At 41.3% G+C, this 23,687-nt stretch overlaps 2 protein-coding genes across 2 annotated transcripts in view; one reads left to right on the top strand and one right to left on the bottom strand.

The window, feature by feature from the left end:
• The window catches only part of LOC122401736 (basement membrane-specific heparan sulfate proteoglycan core protein), a 159,131-nt gene extending 139,614 nt beyond the window's left edge, over positions 1 to 19,517 (top strand). The window contains exons 31-61 of the mRNA XM_043404069.1: positions 25 to 202; positions 289 to 499; positions 1,590 to 1,730; positions 1,788 to 2,081; positions 2,155 to 2,357; positions 2,431 to 2,656; positions 2,752 to 3,116; positions 3,185 to 3,470; positions 3,549 to 3,984; positions 4,666 to 4,962; positions 5,393 to 5,520; positions 5,577 to 5,757; positions 5,842 to 5,871; positions 5,965 to 6,237; positions 6,619 to 7,173; positions 7,725 to 8,145; positions 8,849 to 9,086; positions 9,391 to 9,673; positions 9,754 to 10,014; positions 10,704 to 10,970; positions 11,422 to 11,604; positions 12,031 to 12,300; positions 12,473 to 12,618; positions 13,059 to 13,366; positions 13,446 to 13,912; positions 13,998 to 14,163; positions 15,589 to 15,982; positions 16,269 to 16,635; positions 16,730 to 16,931; positions 18,794 to 19,144; positions 19,259 to 19,517. Coding sequence (XP_043260004.1) covers positions 25 to 202; positions 289 to 499; positions 1,590 to 1,730; positions 1,788 to 2,081; positions 2,155 to 2,357; positions 2,431 to 2,656; positions 2,752 to 3,116; positions 3,185 to 3,470; positions 3,549 to 3,984; positions 4,666 to 4,962; positions 5,393 to 5,520; positions 5,577 to 5,757; positions 5,842 to 5,871; positions 5,965 to 6,237; positions 6,619 to 7,173; positions 7,725 to 8,145; positions 8,849 to 9,086; positions 9,391 to 9,673; positions 9,754 to 10,014; positions 10,704 to 10,970; positions 11,422 to 11,604; positions 12,031 to 12,300; positions 12,473 to 12,618; positions 13,059 to 13,366; positions 13,446 to 13,912; positions 13,998 to 14,163; positions 15,589 to 15,982; positions 16,269 to 16,635; positions 16,730 to 16,931; positions 18,794 to 19,144; positions 19,259 to 19,517 — 8,387 coding nt within the window. The remainder of the gene's footprint in view (positions 1 to 24; positions 203 to 288; positions 500 to 1,589; positions 1,731 to 1,787; positions 2,082 to 2,154; positions 2,358 to 2,430; positions 2,657 to 2,751; positions 3,117 to 3,184; positions 3,471 to 3,548; positions 3,985 to 4,665; positions 4,963 to 5,392; positions 5,521 to 5,576; positions 5,758 to 5,841; positions 5,872 to 5,964; positions 6,238 to 6,618; positions 7,174 to 7,724; positions 8,146 to 8,848; positions 9,087 to 9,390; positions 9,674 to 9,753; positions 10,015 to 10,703; positions 10,971 to 11,421; positions 11,605 to 12,030; positions 12,301 to 12,472; positions 12,619 to 13,058; positions 13,367 to 13,445; positions 13,913 to 13,997; positions 14,164 to 15,588; positions 15,983 to 16,268; positions 16,636 to 16,729; positions 16,932 to 18,793; positions 19,145 to 19,258) is intronic.
• A 1,677-nt stretch (positions 19,518 to 21,194) lies between these two features.
• Positions 21,195 to 23,405, bottom strand: LOC122401739 (protein-S-isoprenylcysteine O-methyltransferase). The gene is made up of 3 exons (XM_043404071.1): positions 23,032 to 23,405; positions 22,463 to 22,942; positions 21,195 to 22,385 (listed from the first exon to the last, which is right to left on the bottom strand). Exons 1-3 carry the CDS (start codon positions 23,227 to 23,229, stop codon positions 22,203 to 22,205), a joined length of 861 nt encoding a protein of 286 aa, XP_043260006.1. The 5' UTR covers positions 23,230 to 23,405; the 3' UTR covers positions 21,195 to 22,202.
• Between the last annotated feature and the right edge of the window lie 282 nt (positions 23,406 to 23,687).

Below are 23,687 nucleotides of genomic sequence, written 5' to 3'. Positions count from 1 at the left end.
TTACGAAACACAATTATTATTCAGGATACAGTGGTCTGTCGTGCCAGCAGTGTGCTCCAGGGTTTCTAAGGCGCGAATCCGGCCCGTGGCTTGGCCAGTGTTACCGAGACGAACAACCTTGCCCACCAGGGTATTACGGTGATCCCATGAGGAACATTCCCTGTCAAGTTTGCCCCTGTCCACTCACCAACCCGTCTAACCAGTAAGATGTCGACCATTGTCTCGCAACGAACCATCGTAGTAGCATTTCAAACTTCTCGCCGTACTTTCATGGTTGTCTTCGAACAGATTTGCTCGTACTTGTCACCTCGGCTCGGACGGACAACCGACCTGCGACTGTCCACCCGGATACGTTGGACGTAGATGCGAACAGTGCGACATCGGATATACAGGCAATCCTCTCATACCTGGAAACATGTGCGTTCGTGCTGGGCAATGCGATCCCGATGGTAGTCACAGCGTGATCGCGGATCCTAATACCGGACAATGTCGATGCAAGGTACTAAACCTCAAATACAAACGTAAAAACCAAACTCCCGTACTTGGTATCTAATCCGTCTTCGTAGTAAATAAGATTATATAATATATTTGATGTCGTTAACGCTATCGTTTACTTGGGAATGTCCCCACCTGCCAAAAAGTAAGTGCGATCCACGATATGCAGTGAGGAGCATAACTGCTATTTATTGCTAAGAATATAGAAGAATATTATAAAACAAACATTATAGTTGTCTTTATCACGGTTAAAAGTAACATAAGAAATTTGTAGGTATATAGCGTCAAAGTAAATTTCAAAATAAATATAGAAGATAGCAAAAATTATAGTAGCTGGTATAGTCATTGGATAGAGGATGAAATGCCCTTTAAAATGAGCGTTCGAACAAGTCGATAGCTTTATTAGTTCCGGAGATATAGCGATTTTAGTTTCAAGTCGATGCGGTGGCTAGTTCCGGAGATAAAAGGGTCCGAAGCGTTTGTTTACTTTTTCGCTACGGTCTTGACAAGGTCGTTGACCGCACGTGCTCGTCGAAACTAGGTCACTGGGCCAAACGGTCGCGGTCACGTGCGAGAAAGAGAGGTCCGGCGCGACGCGTCAGACGGAGACAGCGATAGTCGAATTAAGAAAAATTACCCCTTTACATAAATTACAATATCTCGAAAACGGAAAGTCGGATCGACATAATTCAAAAGGCATTTTAAAGGGGAAGGTTTACCGCTTCCAACGATGGCTTAATAATGCATAAAACACTAATAGTTTCGGAACTGCGCGCGTCTAAAGTATTAGTATTTTCAATACGCGTTGTTAGACTGTTTTGAGACGTTGGATGTGGTACAAAACTGAGTCGATGTACTCTGGTTTTCATTACCAAACGAGAAGACAGTAACTACTAAAAAAATGTCTTATGTTACTTCTAACTGTGATAAAAATAACTATAATGTTTATTTTTTTTATATTCACTTACATTCTTAGCAATAAATAATAATTTTTTACAAAATTTGTGGTTATTGGTTCAGTTGTGCTCCTTGCCGTAACTGCGTTACATAGAAAAAGATTTCTCGTAAACGTTGTGCCTCGATTTGGTTTTCAGCAATACGCGACGGGCCTCACTTGCAACCAATGTAAGGCAAACACATTTAATCTGGCTTCGAAAAACCAATTCGGCTGCATCAGCTGCTTCTGCATGGGTATCACCAACCAATGCGTGTCGTCTAACTGGTACAGAAACGACGTGAGTACAATTACTATCCGTGATTATCCGGTTCTTTTAAATCACACTGTTTCACAGATCCGAGTCTCCTTCACCAATTCCGTTCGAGACTTTTCCCTCATCGAGTCGAAGACCCCGGATGCACCGCCTATCGTGGACGGCATTCATGTAGATACGATAAATCGCGAAATCATTTACAATGACTTCCCGAGCCGTGGAACCAACGATATTTACTACTGGCAGCTGCCCAGCATCTTCCTGGGCGATCAGGTCACCTCTTATGGTGGAAATCTTCAGTATACGATTCGATACGTTCCATCACCCGGTGGTCACAGTTCGAGAAACAATGCTGCCGACGTTGAATTGATCAGTGTAAGTAGATCAAGCCGCTAGGAATTACTTCTCGTGAAGTTACACCATCCGAAACTGATTGTTTGTCACGCAGGCCAACGATATTAATTTGTTGTACTTCTCTGGTAAATCTCCGGACTCGAACACGCTGCAAAACTTCACGGTTCCTTTGTTGGAGCAATATTGGCAGCGCAACGACGGAACGCAAGCCGACAGGGAACATATGCTAATGGCTTTGGCCGATATACGCGCGATCAGAATCAAAGCCACCTACACGACTCATACCGACGAAGCCGCGTAAGTTCTGGTCGCTGCATTCTCAACGATATCTCAACGAGTAAAAAGACGATTTTAATTCTCGTCCCGTTAGATTGTCCTTAGCGTCTCTGGACACGGCTGAGAAGCACAACACGGGAAGAAACCGTGCAGTCGAGGTGGAGGAATGCAGCTGCCCGGTCGGTTACAAAGGACTATCCTGCGAGGATTGCGACATTGGATACACTAGAACCAACGAAGGCCTCTATCTGGGTGTCTGCGAATCATGCAACTGCAACGGACACTCCAGACAATGCAATCCCGACACTGGAACGTGCGAGGTTGGTCTAGAAATAATTCGGTTGGGGAAAAAGAAATTGTTTTCACGTTTATTTCAAGACTTTACTTAATATGTAACAATCACTATTGTTTCTAGCGCTGTGAACACCATACTACCGGAGACTCCTGCGAAGTCTGTGAGCCAGGATACGAGGGCGACGCGACCCGGGGAACCCCGAACGATTGCGTGTACAGAAATATGAGCACGTGCAATTGTAACGTGGCCGGATCGTACAGCGACGCGTGCATCGGTGGACGATGCGAATGCAAACGAAACGTGGAGGGTCCTGAGTGCAACCGATGCCGACCGTCCACGTTTGGACTGTCCGCGGAGAACCCTGATGGATGCAACGAGTGCTATTGCAGTGGCGTAACCGATCAATGCCACGAGAGCTCGCTTTACGTGCAACAAATACCGATCTGGGTCTACGACACCCACCACGGATTCACTCTCACCGATGCGTAAGTATCCGTGTTCCGATTCCATGGAACCGGAATCTGTAGACCGTTTGGATAATTCTGATTCGCAGCACGAGACAAGAGGTAATCGACGACGACGTCTTCGAATTGAACATCGCTATGAACGAGATCGGCTACCGCTATCCGGACAGTCGAGGTCGCAGTTTGTTCTGGTCACTGCCATCTGTGTTCACCGGTAACAAGGTCAAAAGCTACGGTGGCAATCTAACGTTGACCCAGCACATCACCGCGTATCCTGGTGCTCAAAGCTTTAAGGACCAAGACATAATTCTGATTGGAAACGGAATCACTCTGTTCTGGACAAACCCTACGGAAATCCAACCCGATGTACCATTAGTACGTACCGGGAAGAACGATAAGAATGTCCCTGTCTCGCCCACGAGTCTAAGAAAAGCTATTTTTTATTTTATTTAGACATACTCGGTGCCACTGAGGGAATCGGAATGGAAACGTCTGAGCATGGAAGGGCTCCGCGTAGCCTCTCGCATCGACCTTATGACCGTACTCTCAAATCTCGAAGCGATCCTAGTTCGTGCTTCTCACAGCGAAAGAATGACGGCCACTTATATTAGTGACATCAGCCTCGATACGGCCGTAGATCATGTAACTGGACACAAACGAGCGGTCCAAGTAGAAGTTTGCCGCTGTTCGCCCAGCTACGTAGGAACGTCCTGCGAGTCCTGTGCTCGAGGCTATTACAGAGACATCAGCAATCGATCTGTTAGTTACCTGGGATCCTGCACTCCGTGTCCTTGCAACAACAACGAAGAAAGCTGTGACGTTTCCAGAACCGGTCAAGTAAAATGCCATTGCCAGTCGGGATACACTGGCCAATATTGCCAAGATACCGGTACGTTTATCTCGAGCAAAATTTAACATTTTATTAACCCTTCTTCGGATCAACGAACTAGCAAATTGGTAAATGCAAATAAATCTTCAAACGATTATCTTAAGGGGGTCTTCTATTGTAAAACGCGTTTTTTTATGTTCTTTTTAGTATTTTTTTATAAAGAAATATTCACAAATTTTTTACATCGTGAAACAGTCAAAATTAGTGGCAGTACAGAGCCTCGTAAAAGTGTTTAATGGCTTCCATGATTCCAGCCTGTTTGTCTAAGTCAAAAAAATGAAATATAATGATAATTAAAAAAATGGCAGCATTTTGAAGTTGAAATATCGATTTTTGTCTTATTTTTAATTTTAGCTAAAAAAAAATAGAAAGAATAATGATTTTGAAGGTACACGCCACCATGGAAGCTAATTCAAAAAATACAGTTTTGAGAAAAACGTATCTGAACAGAAGTGCTTTTGCACATATATTTCTAAACCTATATCCTCTAAGAAAATACACAAAAAAAATCGAATTTTTGGGCGGTAGAAGACCCCCTTAATACATATTAAATGCATGTATAAAGTTGTGCCCGTATAATCCGAAGATGGTGTAACGTATATTCACTCGTGCAAACTTTCTAGTTCCCAGGTTTCAATAATTAATATCCAAATAAAATGTTTCGAACGTTGTATGAGTTAGGTGAACTGATGGTAAGTCTAACGCCAATGACGGGCGAAGTAAAGCCACATACGTGGACACTGTTTACGTGCAGTTACGAGTCCACGGATCCATTCTATATCTATTTTAAACTATCGCCGTTTCGTGACTCGCCCTTAACCGCATCCAGTGCCACGCCTAACCCCATCGTGAGGAGCAAAACAGGAGCCTCGCGTACCTGGCACGTTTACGTGCAGGAAGATCCCTGCAACGTGGAGTGCTACATCCAGGACCCAAACGGCAAAGACCTGATCAAAGTTGTGACGTCGGTTACACCAGGTTTGACGGACCACATCAGACGAATACTTCATTTTTGTCCGTCCCTGGGAGACGAGGGCGTCGTGGTTGTTATTTTCATTCACATATCTCGACTTAATGTCCTCATCAGACATCCCTCTGACACGTCTGGTGTTTGTTGTAATCCCATAGCAACATCTGTTCGGTAAGGTTCTCATTACGAGCATGATAGAGCTTCCATCATTCGTGTGGGGTTTTAGAAGCTTAATGGTTATGTGATATCGACGCTGGTGTAGGACTTTTCGTTCATCAAACACGATGTCTCCTTGTCAAAAGAATCGAACAAGACTTCTTTCATAAAATTCTTTTTCTCTTCCATGTTTCCATTTTATGTTTATGTGTGATCCAAGTCTGGTGTCTCGAGGCATCGTATTTTAAAATTATCGTGGCGCTTTTGCAGGATATCCCGTAGAGACGACCCCCCTGCCACCCAACGTACATCCACCAAAGATTATAGTGTACATCAAGGGGCCAGAGATCCAAATCGTTGAAACGGGAAGCACAGTTAGATACCACTGTTCTGGAAGGGCTGTGGACAATGTAAGTGAAAACGAAGTATATCGCTAAGTATACCGGCTAAACTCATTTTGTGACAGGGATCCGTGCACGTTAGATGGGAGAAAGAAGGTGGCTACTTGCCCCCTGAACGAAGCGTGGACGACAACCGTGGTTTACTAATCATTCGAGACGTGATAGTATCGGACAGTGGTATCTACGTTTGCCAAGTTAGCGATGGCGTACACGTTGCATTGAAAAATGTCACCCTTACCGTTGGAGGTAAGCTAACTCGTATTTGATAAATTAATGAGCCCCTCGAGTGCTCCGTGTATTAAATTATTGCGTTATTTTTCACGGACGCAGCGTTTCCGAAAAGCTTATTAGAGATCCCAGGTAGATGTGACACGCGTATTTAGTTCTAGAAACAGTCGCGTTTCCTACGTTTTGGGTGTGAAACTAACAATAATGATCCACGTTTCTTCAAAGGTGCACAGCCAACCGCGCCAAGAGCCACCGTTATGCCGACATCTTTGCAAGTAATTGAAGGGGAGTTCGCAGAATTCCGTTGCGAGGCAGGCGGGTATCCGTCGCCTCAAATTGACTGGATTCGGGTCCACGGTCCCATGAATCCGGAAGTGACCATCGATAACGGAGTCTGGACGCTTCGAGCGGTGTCGAAGAACGACGAAGCCGAGTACAAGTGCGTCGCCAGGAATAACGTAGGCATAGATGAAAAGACGGTTGTTCTTTACGTGAAAGGTACGCAACGGTTAATAAAATCACTAGACTAACAAAAACGATCCCCAAGTCGGAAATTAACGCTCAAATACTTACATAGAGACACAACTTTTTTTCATCACACACAAACTTTCACATCACAAATGATTAATTTAAATTATACTTACTTCGAGTTTGTGTTTTTCGCGACACTGATTTTCTGACGTTCAGACATAACTGGGCCTTTCAGACCCACTTTTAAGAGGTCCCGAGGCCTGACGCTTACTTTTTGATAATGTTTCGTTCAATGATAGATATTAATGGTGTCAAATACGGCGTTTTAAAACTGTAATTCCGGATTGAAGATCGTCCCTCGTAAAATATAATCTCTCTAGACTCTTCGAATCGACGTTTCATCGACAGATAATCCCAACAAGTCACCGCCAACCGATATAGCGCCCGTCATAACTCCGCCAGAATGGACCGGCTCGGTCGGAGATGTGATTAGGATAACGTGCACCCCGTCTCAGTCTGCCAACGTCACGTGGACCAGGAACGGGTACTTGCCTATGCCCACCACGTCCACTCAGATCGACGGTGTGCTCACCATCATGCATCCAACTCAGCACGATTCAGGCATTTACGTGTGCACGGCCACCAGTTACTACGGAACGGAAACGAGCAGCTTCATCAACATAATCGTGATGCCTCGCAGACCAGCGCCCTCCGTAAAAGTGATGCCCGATATGCAAACCGTTCCGCAAGGTACCACAGCGGAAATACGATGCTTCGTGAACGGAGAATCGGAAGCGCAAATTACATGGAACAAGTACCTGCAACAGCTGAACCCCAACGCAGAACACATAGGCGACACTCTGAGGATTCCTAACATCCAGATTTCCGATCGTGGTGTCTACATCTGTCGCGTAACCGGACCGAGTGGTAGCCACGAGGCTAGCGGCATCATCGAAGTTGAACGTGAGTGAACATAAAATTCTCCGATCTACGAGGGTCGTCTGAAAAGTTTCGAGCCTCGACACGAAGGCTAACTCATCCTGGTAGTACAGCGGTATATGCTTTGACAAGTACCTGTGAAAATTTCAGCAATCTTTGACGCTCAGTTGTTGTTTGGGAGTCATTTGTGTCAGTCGATGTCAGTATTTTTGTAAAGATAAACCAGCTCCCACTTTGGCGGTTCCCACCCACCGAGTTCACCAGATCTGGCTCCCAGCGACATTTTCCTCCTCCCTAAACTTAAAATATCGCTTAGAGGACAGAGACTTCCATCGAACAAGGAAGTAATCGCAAACGTAAATACCTACTTTGCAGGGTAAGACACCCTATTTGAAAGGGTTAAAAGGGTTACAGCATCACTGGGAAAAGTGTATCGACTTAAGAGGAGACTACGTTGAAAAATAAAGCTATATTTAACGGGAGAAATACTTGTTTCTATGTTAGGCTCAAAGCTTTTCAGACGACCCTCGTAGACAGTAAGGCTAGATTGAACGACCGTTTGATTCTTTGAGTAGCTCGCGAGGTTCCGCTGGTGGAATTGTATCCGAAAGACCCGCAGACGGTAATTCTGGGTGGATCGGCCGATTTGCATTGCCGAGCAATAGCTGGAACACCAACACCACAGCTGCACTGGTCTCGTCAGGATGGCAGACCGTTCCTTTCCAACGTTAAGCAGCTTTCCGGCGGTGTTCTTAGATTCACGAACATTACGAACGCCGACAATGGAGCGTACGTCTGTTCCGCGGCGAATTCGGTTGGCTCCACGTCGGCAGCAACTTACATAGAGGTGCAGTCCATGCCTGAGATCACTATTTCGCCCTCGTCTGGAATGCTGAACGTTAAACGCGGCGAGATGGTGCGACTGGTTTGCAGCGCGACTGGCACCCCTACTCCCAAGGTCGAATGGGTTAGACACGTGAACGGAATGATGCCTTAGTAAGTCGTGTTTCGATAATTGGCGTAATCCTATCGTGAAATATTGGTTTGACAACTAATTGCGAATTTTTTTAATAAGATAAAAGTGAATTTTTACGTGGAACGAAACAACTTTATTTTGTAACGTATTGTAAATTTTTAACAATGACCTATTGACATCTTTCAGGCAATATCATAATTCCACGAAAAGTTCTGGTTTTTATCGGCAAAAAACTGAACCAAGTGTGATTTGATATCGTCATTATTGAAATGTTTATTATTGAAGAAGTTTTGCAAAGAACGAAACAAATGATAATCTGGTCTGATGTGACAACACATCCTAAACAAGCTCCAATAATTTTTGTCGATTGACCAAAGATGTGTGTAGCCTTGTATTGTCATAGTGGAACACAATACCTTTACGATTTACCAATTCTGGTCGCTTTTCTTGAATTGCATTTCCTTTGCTAAAGTAATACAACGAAAGAAAAACTGCACAATCGATCGATACAATGTTTTTTCTGAATGACAATCAAAGTACTAATTATCAGACAACAATATGGATTTGACGTTTCGAATACATACAAATACGTAAAAATTCAATTAAAGCCACCTATTAGTGAAACAAATACATAGTTGCCAAGCCAATACAATTCACCGATGCAACAAACGGTTTTCCCAAAATCTTTTTAACCAACGATCGTTATTATCGTCTCAATGGTAGCCCGGAGTTTAAAATGGCCAAGGATACTCCTCTCAGCGCCGTTTACGAAATAGCCTCTATCTCCGACGACGACGAAGGCTCGTACACTTGCCACGCGATGAACACTGCAGGAATGGTCGAAGAACGGGTTCATATTCGCATAGACGACGATAACGAGGTTTACCCGCCCTGCAGAGGAGACGTGCCATGCCACAGACCCCCTGAGCATCCGGACCGCTATCCCGATCCCGATAATCGCGTATGTACAGTTATCCATAATGCAATAACAACAGAAGCTTAGTTAACCCCTTGACGTACGATTTTATTCCAAGTAATTTGTCAAACGTATACTACTTAATTTTATTTAAATTTATTCGTACAAGGAATGGCCACGAAAAAGAATAGATTTGTTTTATGAATACCTCGTGAATGCAAAAATGTGTTGATTTTAATATATAAGACTTGATGGTCAGTGAGTAGCCTCCTGATGGTGAAACTTAACATCAAGAAATTAAGTTAAAAGTCGATAAGATAACGTTAAACGTTTTGAATCGCTGTCACAGCGTGATCCTAACGGAGAAGCCTTGATCCCGGTGGATGAATCCAAGATACCCATTGGTGGCAGAGTGGAGATGCGCTGTCGAGTGTACGCGTCGAATGGTAACGATATTCGCGTGGATTGGAGGAGGAGCGACCATCGTCGCATGCCACATGGTCACACGGTTCACAATGGTCTACTCATCATTCCTGGCGTGGATAAGAGCGCCGCTGGGGAGTACATTTGTCTGGGCATGGATCAAACTGGAAATATCCTGTTCAAAGCAAAGTCTCTTCTCATAGTGCAATGTAAAGAAAATGTTTTGATCGCTTATGTATTAGACGCCCCTGACTAAATATTCTTCACGCGAATAATTTACACCTTTCAGCGCCGCCCAGAATCGTGTTGAATCCGCCTCGACAGACGGTTGGTCTCGGTGAAAATCCCTCGATCGTTTGCAGCGCAACTGGAGACGAACCGATGACCATCGAGTGGGCAGCCATAGGACGTAGTCTTCCACATGGTGTTCCCCATAATAGTAGCGTATTACAGTTCCATGGAATCACTTACGACGACGCTGGGAAATACGTCTGCAAGGCGATGAACGCTGCAGGAACCGCCGACGCTGTGGCTGAGGTTCTAGTGAACGGTGCGTGCAAGTTTGAGCCTTGTTCTAACTTTGGGGGCTTCATGTCCATAGTATTAACAGTAAACCTACCATAACTGGTCAAATGACTAGTCTTTCTTTTTCTCTTTTACAAAGCAACGCACTTCTAATTTTTACATTATAGAGAAAGTTGTGTTTTGAAGTTTATTCGTAAGATATCTTTCTCTTTTATGTCGCATAACTTCTTCAACAATCTTCAAAGGGGAAGCTTTACCGTTTCTAACAGTAGCTCAATTATTAATAAAACACTAGTAGTGTTGGAACTGCGTGTGTGTAAAGTTGTTATACTGTCTGAGACAGTGGAAACTGAAGATTCTCTTCAGTTTTGCTATATATTTCCTATTTATATCGGAAACTAACCAAAATATAAATCAGAAGACAAACGAGAAGAATAGCAGGGAATATTGAAAAATTCATTGTACGTATACTACAAGAAAGATCGTGAAGTTAAGAAGCGCTAAAATAGCATTCTATGTTAGAAACTCTAAACGAAATTTAAAAAACGGTCATTTGACCGGTCGTGGTAGGTTTAGGTAGGTTTAGGATGCAATCCAAATGTGAATTTATAAGGTATCGATGATATGCAATGTACTTTATGAGTGATCCAACTTGTGTAGGAACTCTCAGTTCAGTTTTGTAGTAACTTCACGGGATGAGTATCCTTCTTTTAGAAAACTCCTACGAGGGCACGCGCGTTCAAGCAGCTCAGAAGGACGTGGTCGCTTATGTTGGTAACCCTGTACATTTGCGATGCATCGCGCGAGTACAGGCGGAGATACACTGGTCCAGGGAGGGGCAACCATTGCCTTCGAACGTCAGGAAAGGAAAGGATTACCTGGAGCTGCCACACGCCAGGCCCGAGGACAGCGGAAGATACATTTGCCAGATCCAAACTCCTCACGGAGTGTCCAGCGATTATATAAATCTGAATGTCTCCCGTAAGTTCGACAAGCACGCTTCCACGGTTCGATGCCTTGTTCTTCATTGTTCTTTCAGTTCGAATTCACCTTATCGCAGTTTGAAACGTTTCTTTCGCTGTACACGTTTATGCATTTTACATTCGCAGCCCCCCAAATCAGATTAAACGATAAAAGTAAAAAGAAAAAAATTTCAACGCTGAAGCCAAAACGTAGGAATCCATCGAGAATCAAACTTACCACGATTAGGAGTTTGCACAACATCATTTGACTTCGAACCATCTTTACGGTTTTCGATTCAGTAACTGGTCATGTTTCGCGCGGTTCGACACTAAAAACACCTTCGCGGTTCTCGATCCAGTAACTTCACCAACATAACTCACTGCTAACAATACTCGTACGTGCGATCATCATCGATCAGTCGAGCTCTTAAAAATGAACGTGTACTTATAGTGGTCGCGTTATTATTTAGTAGTTAATTTGCCCCCGGATTGCATGCGAGCGAACCAAACGCAATGCGGGCAAAAAAAGTGCATATGCGGCGATCGAGGATGCATACTCTTGGATTACTCTTGCTACGATATTCAGTACTACAACGATAGCGGTGACTACTACTACGACGTCCTGAAAAGCCATTATCTTCAGCAACGACGTGGTTTGTTTTCAGATATTATGTGCTCCTGTGACGTCTTTTGGGATTAACGTTTCTCCCTGTTAATCAGCGTCATTTTTGTTCAAGTTTTCCGCTTACACGTCCACCTTGTTCCGACTAAAATTCTTCGTGCACAACGATCGCTCAATAATTGTTGCTAATACGATAGAAGTAGCATACTCTGTGTTGCGTCGCTCCAAGCAGCTTACACGTATATACTTCCTGTATCAGTGTCTGCACATCATCTCTTTGTTCAACCATTCACTTAACGTCATCAGTGTTGGTCTGCCCAGCAAACTTTTGGCCAATAGTTATGAGACAAATCTAGAAACTAATCTCGTAGAACGCAGTACAATGGAGTTAGGTTTTCACCTGTTCGTTTCTAAGCTAATTCTTGCACCTTCGCCGACGTAAGCGTCTTCGTTTTAGCTACCAACGTACCCAGGATCAGCGTCGAAGTGTCTCAAGATCCGGTCAACATCGGAGATACCATCACTATCCGTTGCGACTATTCCGGCACCCACACTCCTCGTTACCACTGGTCCAGAGCAAATCATCCCAGTTTGCCAGCGAATTCACAACGGCACGATAACAGTTTAAGACTGACCGACGTCACCGTCGACAACAGCGGATACTACACGTGCACAGCAGAGACGCCGGAAGGCATTTTCAAACAGGACTTCAATCTCGTCGTCCACGGTAAAATTTTCCATTTCGATTTGTCTTGTATCCACCATCTAACTGGGGAACCAATACTAACTAATTCGATGTTCGTTTTATTTACGCTTACAAAACTGCGCTCGATGTGAGTACATATAAAAACTAGCTTGCGGAAAGATGAAATTCTTAATTGTTCGCGCTGCTTCCTTAGGTGGACACAACGACGAACCAGCAATTGAAACCAAATACGCGCCTTACGGATCCAGCGTCGAGATGAACTGTCGCCCTAATCTCGATCCGCCGCTTAAATTCCAATGGAGCAAACTTGGTGGTGTTCTACCACACGACACTTTTGAGGTAAAATTTCTAAGATGAGTGACGGTTGAAAATAAAGGCAATTTTCAAGAATTTTTTGGGCATATCTATGAAACTTTTTCTGATAAACGCTCAATGTTTTCGAAAGTACATTTCTTGAGCTACTTCTTGTAAAAATATTAATTATTATAGCCATAATATCCAAAAATTTGTTAGTTGTGAATAAAGAAATTATGCAATTTTCTTAAACTATAAGACAGATTTTTGAAAATAATTATTTATTATAAAATGGTGGAACTTTGAAGAAAAAATCTAAAAACACATAACTTTATCATTTTCTCGAATTTTAATATTTTAGGTCATTCTTAAAATTCCAAACATTGAGAAGAGATAAAAAAAATTTCGATTTTTAACAATATCCGAAGATTTCACTGTCTTCCGGAAACTTTGCGTTGCTTCAACCCTCGTCGTTATTCTTTCAGAGCAAATTGAATCTGACTAACGTAAAGGCCGAAGATGCAGGAACGTACATCTGCACCGTGAACAACGATCTCGAAAGCATCGAAATACCGACTGTGCTGGTCGTGACAGGGGTGGTTCCGTACTTCAGCCAGGCGCCGGAGAGTTTTATTGCCCTGCCACCATTGCCAGATTCCTACTTGAAGTTCAACATCGAAGTGTCCTTTAAGCCTGAAAGCTACGACGGTATTATTTTGTACAACGACGAGTCGAACAGCGGAGACGGTGACTTCATCATGCTGTCACTGGTGCGAGGATATCCGCAATTTAGGTAAACGTTTTGCCATCGAAATGTTTCCATTCCTAACCAGAGACAGTCCTGTCCACGCATTAATATGCCTTTATTACAGTTTCGATCTTGGCTCTGGACCAACCGTCATTCACGCGGACGAGCCCGTGTCCCTGAGCGAATGGCACACGATCAAACTCCAACGCAATAGAAAGGAAGGAACGATGCTGGTCGACGGAGACGGTCCATACAAAGGCGTAGCCTCTGGCAGAAGGCAGGGATTGGATTTGAAGAAGTTGCTGTTCGTGGGCGGCGTTCCTAATTACAATATAATCAACAAACACGCGGAGATCACCACTGGTTTTGTCGGCTGTATCAGTAGATTAGTTATCGGGAACAAGGAGATAGACTTGAACGGCAACCAGGCAAACAGCATCGGGATCACGAACTGCGAAACGTGCGCTGAGAATCCATGCAACAACGGCGGAGTCTGCCAAGAAGCTGCTACCAAAACTGGATACACGTGTCTATGTCGAGCTGGCTATAGCGGGAAATACTGCGACTACCTCGGCCAGTCCTGCTTTCCAGGTAACAAGTGCAGTCGATTAAGAGGATACTCTGATCTAGAAGTATGAAAGAGATCGTGCGTTACTGATGAATTGATTTACGGTAGGCGCTTGCGGAGAAGGCAATTGCGTAGACAAAGAAACGGGCTTCGAGTGTTACTGCCCGTACGGAAAAACGGGCCCTCGATGCGAGAACTCGATGAAAATCTACGAGCCAGCTTTCCACGACGATAAGTCTTTCATCGCTCATGATACCCCGAAAGCCCTTCGACGGTGAGCATTTGGAACGATGCACGTGCATGATTACCATACAATTCAGTAGTTTATCGGCAAAAAGTATTAATAGATTTGTTTAGTTTAAAATTTTCGTGCCTTATTATATATTATTTTACCGATAGACGATTAAAAAATTTCACGTTACAGTTCCCTATTAAATAACATTCTGAGTGTGTTGTAGTAGCGTTCGGTGGATGACACAATTAACACAAAGTCTCCTTAAAAGATCCTCAAGTTTTAACGTTTGATCTCGAGTTCGGGCACTAACCCGTGTAGACCCGGTGGAATGGTATCCCGGTCCTAATAGAGATAATTGTTTTCAGGGCGAGAATGAGCACTACACATAGTCGATTACGATCGCGCAACGCACAAGTTAGAAAGCCACGATCAAGGCCACATCACCACAATAATCTGCACCACACGAAACATTAGTCCCTTCACCAAATCAATGCACATATAGAAAAAGAAGTCATTCTGATACTTGATGAATGTAATAATTGTAGAAACAAATCAATTTTTTGTGTAACTGCCTATTTATAGTTGTCAGTCAGCATTATATGCATATATTATATATTATATATATATATATTTTTTATGAGAATTTTATTTACATTAAAAGATCTTTTTGTTTCCGCCTCGTACGTGTCGTAGATTATGTGGATGTTAGGCATTTGCAACGAGCCTGTATAGTGAGTAATTCCTCGGAATGAACCTCATGGTGCTGTAACATTAGATTATCCAGTCGATATACTTATTATATTTCAATCCCATAAAGTGTCAATATCTTGATAGACGCTCTTCTTCTAGAATTGTCGAGCTCGCGGAAGAATTTGGGATTGCTTTTAATAGAGCTATCTTTCATGAGAGGAAACTGTTTATTTTATGCTTCCAAGACCGCAGGGTCTTTTTTTTTTGTACAGCTTTTTAAATAATACATTTAACGCATTATGTTAGTCATTTTAATTATTATTAAAACTAAGGCATTAATTAGCTCACTACTAAACACATACACAGACCAGGGCACGTGTAAAATGTTTGTACTTACCTGTAAGAACCTGTGTGTACGTGCCAACAGTGTGTTCCAGGTCCAGAAAGACCTTTAATGTATTTGACAGGCTTCAAGCGATGTTATAAGTATAAATATATCTTCAAATGCAAATAAAAATTGTTTTAACAGGAACCGTTGCTATGTCGAACATTTATTTTTATGGCTGTTCACCTGAACGTTGTTTTTTACTTACAAAATAGTTGAAAGCAAAATTAAAAAAAAGGTGAGTCCCAAGATATAAATAATATACCTATACGCATTATCTCTATAACCAATATTTTCTTGCTCCTGCTAACAAGAAATGGATTTTTCCTTTCATCCTTCGTTGCGCGTTGAAGTAAAATTATTGCTTCAATTTAGCAATTTCCTCGTAGGTTGAAAGTGGCGCTAAACTTCAACCCTCTGGACAATAAGGACGGCATCCTGATGTACTGTTCCCAAAGCGACGAAGGACTCGGGGATTTCGTGGCGCTTGTCGTCAAGAACAGACACGTCGAGTTCCGTTACGACATTGGTTCCGGCCTGGCGATCATTAGGTCGTCTCACGTTCTTCAACCTGGCGTGTGGACACACGTGTCGATAAACAGAGACTTTAAAGAAGGGAATCTGACCGTAAACGGAGAACCCACCGTCGGAGGCAAGTCTCCAGGTACTGCACGCACCATGACACTTTACACACCACTATACATCGGCGGTGTTGATCGCAGAAGAATCACAGTGAATAAACATGCTGGCGTCGATCGTGCTTTCCGTGGTTGCATCAGTGATGTGAGTTCTCTGCAAGCTTTTATGGTCTATTTTGTAATCTTATGCTACGTTATAGCATAGTAGTCGCCTCACTTGAAGTCCCGCGTATACACGTATTCCCACGTATACATTGATCTCTTGCTCGTTATTCGTCGCAGCAGTTATACACACATGTGGACTGCCCGAGAGCAAGGGAGCAAGATGGATAGATGGGCAGTCTGACTTCTCTTGAGACTTCAAGTGAGGCGACTACTGTACTGATGATGCACGAGTTTTCTTGTTAACGTACCCCCCATTATACTTTTAGCTTGGAGTCTCTTCAATGTCCGTCGACATCCTAAAATCGGCGATAGATTCCGCCAACATTGACGACTGCAATGTTTTACACCCAAATCAAACGAAACTGGCTACTTTGGTCACTACACAGCCGTCCACAACAACGCCCTACAATCCCTGCACATCGAATCCATGTGTCCATGGCATGTGTCAGAGCACAGACTCATACGACTACTCCTGTACCTGTGAATACGGATACGTGGGCAGAAATTGCGAAAATATCCTAAAACAATGCGAACTCCTCCTTCCCTGCAAAAACGAGGGGTCATGCACGGATCTCCATGGATCCTACAAGTGCGACTGCCGACTCGGTTACAATGGACAGAACTGTGAAAAATGTAGCTATTAGAAACGTCTCTATTAGAAAACGACGCTATTAATGATCGAAATTGCGTATACCAACTTCGTTTTAACGTTCTTGTTGATTTGCAGCGGCAGAGATAACATACGATGTCGCGTTCACGGGAGACGGTTGGTTGGAATTGGACAGATCTGTAATTAATCATAACGAGGAACGTGAGCTCATAGGCTTTGAGATCTCCACTAACAAAACTAGAGGACTGATCATGTGGCACGGACAATCGCCAAATGATCTGAATCCCGATCATTACATGGCCCTTGGAGTCGTTGATGGGTAACTATAACCGACAATTGCTAAATTATGCATATTTCTGAATGTTACTATTCGTGACTTGATTTTATATGCCGGATAATTGGACTACATTTACATATGAAGTAATAAAAACGAGGAATATAATCACAGATCGCTGGCCACACATTATATTTGCGGTGCACAATTTTTTTTTCGAAAGTGCGTAGGAATTCGGGGGTATGTCTATTCACCAAAAATGATTATAATTAGCCCCTGCAACTAAAAATAATTTTTTTAGAATAATTTGAAATATTTTGTTTTCGTCGAAAAATTTAGGCACCTACCTCTTGTCGATTTTTCTTAAAAAATTGTTTATGATTTTTAGCAATTTTGTTTGATGCTCTACAAAAAAGTTGTCTAATACTTTTTTGTAGGTCCCCATATGCTCTACTTTAGAAAAATGTTTCATTGAAATATACTCACTATTTTAGGAGATATGACCGTTTGAAAAGTGGACCACTTTTATGGGAGTTTTCTCACTTTACGGTGTCGAGGAACAACTTTCCGAATATTCTTCGAATTTCTATTTATTCTTTGTCAAAATACGCGTTGTTTGCTTTTTGAAACATTAAAATTCTCCAATCCGTTCCGGAGTTATGGCGTTTCAAACATACGCATGAAATTTCAGTGAAACATGTCAATGTATTGTCAGACATTATATTTTCGGTTATGAATTTTTGTCTCGAAAGTGCGTAGGATTTCGGTGGTATGCGTAATGACCAAAAATGATTGTAATTGACCCCTGCAACTGAAAATAATTTTTCCAGAATGATTTGAAATTTTTTTTTTCGCCGAAAAATTGAGGTACCTACCTCCTGTCGATTTTTCTTAAAAATACGTTTTTGATTTTTAATAAATTTGTTTGACGCTGTACGAAATTGTTGTCTAATACTTTTTGGTAGGTATCCATGAGCTCTACTTCACAACTAAATTTCAATGAGATATGTTCACTATTGTAGATGTTATGGCCATTTGAAATTTAGACTACATTTATGGGAGATTTTTCACTTTACGGTGTTAAGGAACAACTTTCCGAATATTTTTAGAATTTCTACTTATTCTTCACCAAAATACGCATCGTTTGCCGTTTGAAACATTAAAATCCTTAAATCCATTCAGAAGTTATGACGTTTTAAACATAGGCATGAAAATTCAGTGAAACATATCAATGTATGGTCAGGCCTTATATTTTCGGTTAGGAATTTTTTTCTCGAAACAGCATAGGATTTCAGGGGTATGTCTATTCACCAAAAATGATTGTAATTGACCCCTGCAACTAAAAATAATTTTTTTAGAATGATTTGAAGGTTTTTATTTTCGCCGAAAAAGTCCACCTTCTATTATCGTTATTCGGATAATCCGAACACTACTATACCAGTTTTCTTGATTTCTTGATAAACCATTCCTAAGATAGAGCGATACAGAGGTCGACATTCGTGCATTATATATTTTTGTATCAAAAAATATCGAGCAATACAAAACACTGGAGGGGGAGAGACAAAGCATTGAAAAAGCTTCGTCCGCGTGATAGTGGTTCTTACTCAGCATGAGAAATTCTACTTAGTGATGCATCGATGCAGATTTGTGAGTGAGAACCACTAGCAGCTGTTCGCAAATTGCCGTTCTACAGGCGTAACTTTAAACGTTAATAACTTTTTAACGAAGCCTCGTTCAACAAATTGGTATTCTTGATTTTCGATTTATTTTGGATTCTGGAATCTCCCGTTAAAATTTTTGGTCGTTCACCCCGTATCTGCTGATCCATTAAAAACTTTTGTCACGAATACTAATTAAAATTTCAAGTATTCCCATACGTTTCTACCAATCGCGCGTACTTTTCTCAGATACGTGGAATATCAGTACAATTTGGGCACCGGACCGGTCAAGATTCGCGTTACTGCTCAGAAGGTGGACGACGGAGAACGGCACAGAATAATTCTGAAACGCCGTGGTAGCGACGGTAGCATCGAACTGAATGGCGAACACATGGAAAATGGCGCCAGCTACGGTACCGAGCACGATTTGAACACCAGGGGCAACGTTTTCTTGGGAGGAGTGCCCGATTATGCGATGACCTACGGGAAATATCACGAAGGGTTCTCCGGTTGCATTTACACCATGGAAGTGCAAGACTCCGGTGCCATCGACATCGGTGAAAAAGCCATACGAGGGAAAAACGTTTCACCGTGCACAAGGTAAACAATAAATGTCCTCCGTTCCCTACCGTGTTATAGGAAAACTTATGATTGTTGCAACGCGAGATTTTTCGCGCATTAAAATAACGTTCGTAAATGTTTCACGCTACTCAGAGCAAGATGGATTCCGTCTTCCTTGGTATTTACCGACGCAGACACGGACATCTTCGACGCGTTTGTCCCCCCGCCCCCTGTAAACATTATCCACCCGAAGCCAGCGGCCAATCTGGCTGCTTATAATATCAAACATTACTCGTTGTTGATCCTACTACAAAATCTGCTCGCCTTCGCCATGGACGTGCGGGAGCAGAGCTTGTTTTTTACAGTATTATGCATAGACACCATAAATGCTATAAATTTTGTATTAAGTTAAGTGTTGTGTATCGAATAGCATCCAGGGAGTACGCGTCTCTTCGTGCACAGCGTACCCAACAGCCTAAAACAAAGAGACGCGTGTTTTCCGTGCGTCGACGAACGGTTCTTGTAATTACTAAATTTGTAAATTATTTAATGCTTCGTTAACGTCTGGAGCAAGGTAAATTGTTACGGTACGTTTCTAAAGTTAAAAGTGAACGTGGATGTCATGGGCACGGCGGTATAAGTTCAAAGGACCTTTAGACTTTACTTTTGCAAACTTATACCGCGCGGTTCTTTAAATTAAAATGGGTTTCAGTTTCATGGTTTTGTGTAACATTCGTTTGCTTCTTTTATTTTACAGCGACCTGGACGACAGACTTCCGACGCGAGGGGATCTTGGAACGTTTCAGTAGGAGGCTATTTAGTATCTTAATTTGAAAGGAATATTTGAACGGTGGCAAAAGGGTATAGAAATTTTCTGAAACCGCTAATTTAATTAAAAAGACAAATAATATACATATAAACAGTTTTATATTTATAGACATACAGAATGTATCTCCAGCAAAGTATTCATATCAACGTTTTATAATTGAACTAACTACATTTTATACAGCTTCGTTTTCACCGAACGCGAGAAAGAATATCGCTTTAATTTACGTAGAAAATTCTGTTCACGGACGTCTTCGCCCGATCCTTTGATCTGCTTCTTTTTTAACGTTACCTTGATTTTCGATTCAACTGCTACAATTCGGAAACCAAACACTTTGATGACTGCGACGTGATAGAATAATATATCGAATCACTTATAAGTTCTCGCTGACATTGTCTGATTTTTTAGTCACACGATAGATATTTTTAATCTGTTCCCAAGTACGAAACAGCCAACGACTTGTCTTTGAAGTAGTAAAGAAACAAATAACTTTACTACGATAACGAATTCTCCATTTCATCGACGACCTATCTTTCATACACATCGATAGATATTAAAGAGACCTTGGAAAATGTTGACTTGACAAAAGAACATTAAATAAAACGCGATCATTGCCAGTAAACTACTCGAGTTCTGTTTGGAAAGCAACATTTTCTTTCAGCGTTTGCCTGGACCAGCAATAGGCGATTGCTCGTGACTGCAATTCATATTTCGAAGACCCGGCGTTTATCGCATACAAGTGAATCAACACACAATACTTGATTTCAACAAGGTACTGACTAAACATACAGACTTTTTTTATTGGAACAGTTCAAATTCCATTTATGTGATATTGAAAGAAAGTTACTTACAAAATATTCGTATAGTTAAGGTCGGTGCTAGTAAGATGCGTTGCTAATTATAATGTGATTTGTATCAGATATGGAAACATTGCGACGAACGTATGTAAATAATTACAATTAGTCTTGCAAAACCCTTGTCATTTCTTACATTCTATGTATGCTATTTCTTAAACAAGACAATTTACTATCGATAGTTTTATGATAAAAATAGGCAATGGGTGGGGTGTATAGGATGCTTGAATGGATTTTTTCCGATCATTATCATTTATTAATTAAAATAACATTACAATTATATATATTATGTATACTGCTGCGAATCAATTATGTAGAAATTTATTTTACATCGATGCATCTTTGTCTGCTAAACGAATCGTTGTCAATTACAAAGTAGACGAGGTTATATTCTCACTATGGCGCTGCGGTTAGGAACTCGAGAGAATCGTAGGAGGCAGAAAAGGGGGAAGGAGGGGGCGGTTCGTCCGGGGCCTGCTAGTGGACTCATCAGTAAGGAGCTTTCTAGTAGGCCCTGTCTTAGACGACTGGGATATTGGGAAGTTGGTCAAGGAATGTATATATAGCAACCGGGTCGATTGAGCACTTGTGAGAGCGCGACCCCTCTAGTGACGAGCATGGGAGGTGACGCCACATCACGCTAAAGAAACATCATCACGAATATTATTTAAATTAGTATGACGGACGATGCAACATTTCTGGTTCGTGTAATAAACAAGGAAGACTAAAAGCCCGATGCAAACAACAATAATAATCGAACATCGATCGGTTTTCGTAGCCGATAACACGTGTTAATAAAGCTTCTGTCGTTTTATTATTTTGTCACTTAAAGTCACTTAACCTTAATTAACTCACAGATATAAGAAACCGGCCACGAAATGTTTCTGTAAATTACGTTGGGGCAACGCTAACTGTGAATGACGTGTAAAATATTTTTAAACGTATTAAAACTTTATTGGTGCATTATAAATATAATTGTGTACAGAAAATTACTAGGATGCAATTGTAATTATATTACTCTGAATTTGGCACCTTATTATCCGACAACGAATGAATGCTTTCTGAATGTCGATGCAAGCATTAGCTACAGCATTACGCGATAATGCGGAACATATGTATTCATTCTTATAAATACGTTTCGTATATACATTTAAGTATAAAAGGAAAAAAATGTATAATCATCAACTGAAAGTATCTACCTTATCATGAAAGTGTAGCGTATTGTTATATAAATAATTCTTCGAAGAAAAATGAGACAATAAATATAATTTTGTTAAAAAGCCTTTGTTTCGTTGCTATTCCCTAATTATTAAGGATGCAGTTACTGTAAGCACTGCTGTATCGTATACCTGAGAAATTAACATGATTTCTATTGCTTAGTATTGCATTTTTTTTTTTTTTAAACGGAAACTGGTTGCTATAAATTGACTTTATAGCCAGAAATGAAGGGCAGGCCAGTACCCACATTTTTTTGGTACTCAACATAATCTTCCCCAAAGAAATTAAGTAGAGTAATCTCTTCTATTAAAATGCGATCATGGAAGAATTTCCAGGATGCCACCATATATGCCAAAAAGCAAAATGGATTTTGAAGTACCAGCTACAAACAGAAATGTAAAAATTACTTGATTTTTTCCCTTATTTAACACAAAGTGCCTTGGTATAACAGATTATTACCTGTGTTCCTATGGACCAATAAAACCAACCTACGTAACTGGGATGCCTACAAAGTCTATAGACCCCATAGGTAACAAGTTCGTGGTTGTCCATCCTTTCTCTTTGTACAATGTGATTAAAATTGTGCTTTGCTGTAAACATTGCTAATTTTCTCAGTAACTCTCCACAAATGCACAATATTAAGCCGAAATATGATAGGGATGAAGACTCTTTCATTGTTGGAAAATATTGCCTCTCGACAACAAACTCTATCCAACTGGAGACCGCTGCCACTGCATAAGCTATAGTGTCATTCAAAATGAAACTGTCGATGGAGAGAGTTAATGGATTTACCCATGCTATGCTCAAGAACTCGGAGAAATGGAACGTAGCAAGTATAGTAATGTATACACCGAACATTTGCCATGAAGGCGGTGCAACAAGCGATACTAAAATGCCAATTCCAAAAACATATCCTAAAAAAATTGCTCTCACAGCAACCTGGAACAAATGTAAATATTATCGTTATGTATATTATGATGAATATAGTAAACATGATTAACTACCAATTGCCAGTGTATGTAAATTACCTGATAAGAAATACCACGAAAAGCGAGGAGTAGTAGAAAATTTAAGAACCCATATTGAAAAAAGTGTGTTAGCCAGATATTACTGAAATATGTGCTGGGAATTTCGAATTCTAACCTCAAAAATATTTCCGGTAGGACCGCGATTATGCCAGCCAGAGTAAAACAACATAAACTAAGTTTTCCATCGTAGCACAGCATTTTTAGAGTATATTTGGCTTAGTTAGAATACTATATATTAAAATGTCGAAGCAATTCACCATTGCTGTTGAACTTCATCAATACTTCATTTTTTATCTTCGCACGTGTACATAGTTCATGAAGAATGTAACGCGAACAACGATTCAACAGAAATCTTTTAGCTTTCGTTTCTCTGCGTTTGGAAAAATTTGATCGATTGCGATTTTGTGGTTTTACAGGTGGGTGGTTAATAATAATCATAAAACTAAAGAGTCTCTGTTTACGTTTTGTCTTTTTTTTTAACGAGAACTTTCAGAGTTTAATACTACGGTGTAGATTCTTGGAGATATTCAACATTTCATGTGTATTTAAACAGTTATTAGTAAATATTGGAAGTTACAATATTTACGACTGTATTACTATCTGCTTTAATTGATTATTAAGTTTCCTACGTTAATTTACATACATATGCATTAACA

Source organism: Colletes gigas, unplaced genomic scaffold (genome assembly GCF_013123115.1).
Source record: "Colletes gigas isolate AHSC1104 unplaced genomic scaffold, ASM1312311v1 Colletes_gigas_Sc00027, whole genome shotgun sequence".
Classification (NCBI taxonomy): domain Eukaryota; kingdom Metazoa; phylum Arthropoda; class Insecta; order Hymenoptera; family Colletidae; genus Colletes; species Colletes gigas.
Note: the sequence above shows the minus strand (reverse complement) of the source record. Positions and strands in the feature narration are given on the sequence as shown.